Source organism: Poeciliopsis prolifica, unplaced genomic scaffold, assembly GCF_027474105.1.
Source record: "Poeciliopsis prolifica strain line A6 unplaced genomic scaffold, Auburn_PproV2 SCAFFOLD010, whole genome shotgun sequence".
NCBI classification, from domain to species: Eukaryota; Metazoa; Chordata; class Actinopteri; order Cyprinodontiformes; family Poeciliidae; genus Poeciliopsis; species Poeciliopsis prolifica.
Genome location: NW_026562385.1, coordinates 13036668 through 13042035, shown reverse-complemented (window position 1 = coordinate 13042035; position 5368 = coordinate 13036668). Strand labels below are relative to the sequence as shown.

Here is a 5368-nt window from a genome sequence, read left to right as displayed (position 1 = left end):
CATCTTGATGTGGGAATATTTGCCCACTCTTCTTTGCAAAACCGCACCAAATCCGACAGATTGCGAGGGCATCTCTTGTGCGTAGCCCTCTTCTGATCACCCCACAGATGTTTGGTGGGATTGAGGTCTGGACTCTGGCTGGGCCATTCCAAAGCTTTTATCTCACTCCATTTTTTGTTGATTTAGATGTGAGCTTTGGGTCATTGTCAAGCCGAAAGATGAAGTTCCTCCTCGTCTCCAGCTTTCTAACAGAAGCCCGATGGATTTGTGCCAACACTGACTGATAATTGGATCTGTTGATGATTCCGTCCACCCTGGCTAAGGCCCCAGTTCCAGCTGAAGCAAAACAGCCCCAAAGCATGATGATACCTCCACTATGCTTCACTGTAAGTATGGTGCTCTTTTGTAGGTATGAGCACTGTTGTTTTTGCACCAAAGTCACCTTTTGGAAATTTGTGCAAAAAGTTCGACCTTGGGTTCATCAGACCGTGACACATTTTCCCACATATGTTTGGGAGATTTCAGATGTGTCTTTGCAAAATGAAGCTGGGCTTTGGTTTTTCTCTTTGAAAGATAAGGCTTCTGTCTTGCTGCCCTTTCCTTCAGCCCAGACATATGAAGAAGATGGGAGGTTGTTTTCACATGTACTGCACAGCCAGTACTTGCCAGAAATTCTCGGAGCTCCTTCAGCGTTGCTGTCGGCCTCTTGGCAACTTACCAGACCAGTTTTCTTCTTGTCTTTTTCTTGTCAAGTTTGGACGGACGTCCTGTTCTTGCTGATGTTACTGTTGTAGCACTTGATGGTGACAGTCTTCACAGTGTCCCATGGTATATTTAATGAACTGGAAATTCTTTTGTAGCCTCTGAAAATAGCCACACTCCCAGTTCTAAAAGGTGTGCACACTTATGCTGCAGTGAAAATACCTCATTTTCACTGCAGCTCCTTGGAAGATTTCTGTTTGTTTTTCAATTTCATTGCAAAAATGCTTGTCTTGCTGAAATAAAACCTGGCACTTTTTATAACCATTGTAACTCTAATCAAACAATTAAAAAACGACCTAACTACTAGCAAACAATTAAAAACGACCTAACTACTAAGCAAACAATTAAAAAACGACCTAACTACTAAGCAAACAATTAAAAAACGACCTAACAACTAAGCGAACAAGTAAAAAACGACCTAACAACTAAGCGAACAAGTAAAAAACGACCTAACAACTAAGCGAACAAGTAAAAAACGATCTAACAACTAAGCGAACGAGTAAAAAACGACCTAACAACTAAGCGAACAAGTAAAAAACGATCTAACAACTAAGGGAACGAGTAAAAAACGACCTAACTAGTGAGCAAACAATTAAAAACGAGCAAATGCTAAGCGAACAAGTAAAAAAATCCCTAACTATCTAACTAACAACTAATTAAAAATTCACCCCACTACTTCAATCGATGCTCCACAGGCGTAACCTCATCAAACCTGGAGACTCAAAATCCTCTCCCAGTGAGGTCTTCGCGTTAACGAAGGCCTCCCTGGGTAATCCAAATTTTGACTCCAGTTCGACTCGATAGGCCTGAGAGTCTTTGGCTGATGGGATCTCTGGATAGGTGTCCAGATCTATGATGTCCGACACATCATCTGGAGGAATGTCGGGCTCCAGAGTTGAGATGTCACACCTGGCGTCCACTTCCAAAGAAGAAATCAAGGCAGCCGTGGCCTTGGTCATGGTCTGAGAGGGTCCAGGGTTTTCTGGGAGGTTCACTGGAGCAACTCGTGATGAATGTCTCCGAGCGAACCGCCTGAAAAAACCCTGGAGCCTCTCATTCAGGCCTTTGAGCAAAGATCTCGGCTCGACCGGGCGGACGACTTTCTTGGATTTCTTGCCAGATGCATGCAATCGGACAAAAAGGTCCTTAACCATGCCTTTGACTTCATCCACCATATCGCTGATCAAGTCATCAACGTGATTGCTGCGTTTGTTCTCAGAGTCAGAGTCTAAGATGGAATTGACTCTCTCGACCACATACCGGACAATGAGACGGTTTAAATTGTCCGTGCGTTCGGTGTGGAAATCTCCACCAACCTTGATGACCTTAGCAAAAGCTTCCGGCAACTTGTTGCCAACCATCTCTTCGATCTTGGAGTTGTCGATCGGAACACTCTCAAGAGCGTTCGCAACAAACAGCTCCAAGATCTCCTTCAATATCCCGACCAGAACGCAGGTAGTGGTGCGAGCGGGGTCCCCTGTTGCCAGACGCAGGTACTCCATCCAGGTCAAGTTGATGAACAGTCGGTGCACCAGCCCCCTAAGGACGTTGACCGTGATGCGCTGGGTCTCAACAATTGGAGAACTCATTCTGCTTGCCAGGTTCGCTGGTTTGAAGAAAGGTTTGCTCTAAAGGCGAGATGAACAAGAACTAATCCGGGCTCTGAGACAAACGAGGGCGAACAGAGGGCTCGAGAAGAATGCAGTGCAAATAAACACCCTGACATTTGCGACGTCATAGACATCAAACTCGCCGAATTCTATGTTTTCACGTAATAAGTGACGTTTCCCAGGCTTATGGGAAAAAACTGTGTTCGAATGCCGGGTCTGCATCCGGGTCCTCCGAAGACCGCGAATATCAAACGACCGGAAGAGAGGAGCTGTGAACGGCTCGAGCCTCTAGCTAGCAAACACAACCGGACAAGTGGAAGCCTGATACTGCTTTTATTCGCTTTATTTCACTTTAAAAATGCTCGCAGGACGCTGCGCGGTAGGATGAAAAGCAAACGTGTCATTTTGTTGCGTAACATTAAACGAGAAACTAGGCGGCAGCAAAGGACGGCAGCTGTCAAACCTAACGACTGGCAGCCATTGGCGTGACAGCGAATTGTTTTCATCAGGTAGGAAGACGACCTCACCTTCTGCCCTTCACAATAAGAGTTTACATCCGGGTGTGAAATACATACATTATAATACGCCACAATATACTGTTTTACTAAATGTACTAAATACTTTACTACTAAATATCCTGGACATGGAAGGCAGCTCTCATTAACATAAGGAGGGTTTGAATAAGGAAAGGACAAAACAAAAATATCTACTTTTCTTGACTCTTAAATGCATCTTTAGGGGTGTTATGGAAAAATTACCATAATCTGCTAGTCATGTTATATGAAATGTTTGTGAACTCTCACCAAAAAAATGGATGACATTTTGATAAAAATAGCACTTAATGTCCTTTTGAAATTAATAAAATATTCCTGAATTGAATTGAAGTTAAATTCAGTTCAAAAATATATTCTCATAAGAAAATTAGATATAGTGTCAGGTAACTCAGATTACTGTTAATAGCCGGGGCAGAAATAATCGCATGCAGGTGTTCTTTTTTTCTTCAAATTTTTCTTCTATTTTTCTTTAGAGCAAAGTACAGATTACCTTTTGCACATTACAAAAAGAATATAAAACATGTAGTCGCATACATCTACATATGTTTATATAAAATTACACAATAAATAAAACCAAAAGAAGAAAAAAACAAGCAGAAGAAAAAACTAAATAAAAAATATGTAGCTGTGTCAAAGAAGTCTCTGACTTTGACACTTTTGTTGCATTTCTGTGTTTTAAAGAGAATGCACAGAATATCAATGAAGCATTTCTCTGTGTTACTTAGTTGTTGTTGGTTTTTTTTTTTTAGATGTGTCGTTCCTTATGTTCTATTTTACATCTCTCTTTCCATTGGAATTATTTTCTTGTTTCATTACCTCTCCTTAGCTGTCTTCGAAGGTATTCCTTCCACTCCCTGAAGGACATTCCCGATCTGATGAATGACCTGGCCTTCCTCATCCACATGCTGGAGCAGAACGACCCGCTGCTGGTGCAGCGCCTCTCCATGTTCCTGTCGCCGGTCAGCGAGAGCAGACTGCTGGAGCAGAGCCTGGAAAGGCACTGGGGAGAAGAGAAGCTCCAGGCTCTGAGCAGCGTGGACGCGGAGGGCTGCAGCACCCTGCAGCTCGTCGCCCTGCCTCGCCTCCCTCCGGCTCTGTTCACCCTCAGCCAGCTGCACGCCCTCAAACTGGAGCTCATCGCTGACGCTAAGTTCACTTTGCAGGTGGCAAACATGACTTCACTCAGGTGAGTTGTACAGGGAATCAGACGCACTTCTTTTACCCTAGGGAAGAGAATCGGGTCCATTGAAAAAAGTCCAAACTTCATCTGGATGATTTTTCTCAGAATTCTGAGACTAAAATTCAGAATTTTGAGAAAAACTGCAGAATTCTGACAAGAAAAAAATAGAAATTCTGAGATTAAAGTGAGTTTTTTTTCCAGGGACCCTGATCAACTTCCATATGTCCCATAAACCCTTGCTATGATTCCCACAGACACAGGGAGCTCCACTGCCCGGCGGCTGTGGATCCCGGTGCGCTCGCAGTCCTCCAGGAACGCCTCGAGGTTCTCCACATCACCTTCTCTCAGGCGTCACAGATCCCCAGTTGGGTCCTCTCCCTCCGCAACCTGCATGAGCTCCACCTTTCGGGTCGCTTGGGCAGCGAGGGCGGCGTGGGTCACGGCTGGGCCGTGGGGAGCCTGCGGCAGCTCTGCCACCTCCGCGTTCTGGTGATCCATGGGATGCTGGACAGGGTTCCGTCAGAGCTGTGCGAGGTGGCAGGAAGCTTGGTGAAGCTGGAGATACACAACGAAGGCGCAAGGCTGCTTGTGCTGACGGAACTCAAGCGAATGGCGGACCTGACAGAACTCCGGCTGCTGGTAGAGAGGTGGCTCTTCCTCTCCTTGCCTCCACACATCAGGGACTTCCTGAGCCGTCCTTACGCCACCAACGAGGGACACCTTGAGGATCAGTCCAGGCCAGAGTCGGACACTTTCCCGTACTCTCCCACTCAGTGGAGTCACAGATATAAAGTTTAAAGATGACTGATATAACCCTATACACCTAAATTTACAATTTTAACTAAAATTAGTATACTTCTGCACTATGTAACTTTTATGAAAAATATTAAATAATTTTCTTCAAATCAACCTACTTTGCTTAATTTGACATTTTTGACAAGAGCAAAAGAAGACTTTTTTAAGAAACTTCTCTGACTTTATTGTTTATTAAGTATTTCTTTAGGAGCAACCAAGTCCACCTCCAATTTATATTTTCAAAAATGTTGGACCAATAAAATATAGAAGCTGGTGAAAAAAACGACATCTGTTAATATTTTGTTGGTTGTTTTCTGACACATAAAAGGACAATCAGAGTCAATATAAATGGAGTTTAGATCAAAATTTGGCATTGAGTGAATTTGACCTGGAACTAAAGATGACAAAACCTTAATGACCCACTGGGGATTGCATCAAACACAACAGCATTTTCTTTAGGAGTAACA

General features: G+C 43.9%; 1 protein-coding gene across 1 annotated transcript; it reads left to right on the top strand.

Moving 5' to 3' along the window:
• Nucleotides 1–2579: 2579 nt before the first annotated feature.
• Nucleotides 2580–4905, top strand: LOC129363522 (volume-regulated anion channel subunit LRRC8D-like). Its single transcript, XM_055035647.1, has 3 exons — nt 2580–2650; nt 3753–4112; nt 4367–4905. Exons 1-3 carry the CDS (start codon nt 2580–2582, stop codon nt 4902–4904), a joined length of 969 nt encoding a protein of 322 aa, XP_054891622.1. The 3' UTR covers nt 4905.
• Nucleotides 4906–5368: the final 463 nt, after the last annotated feature.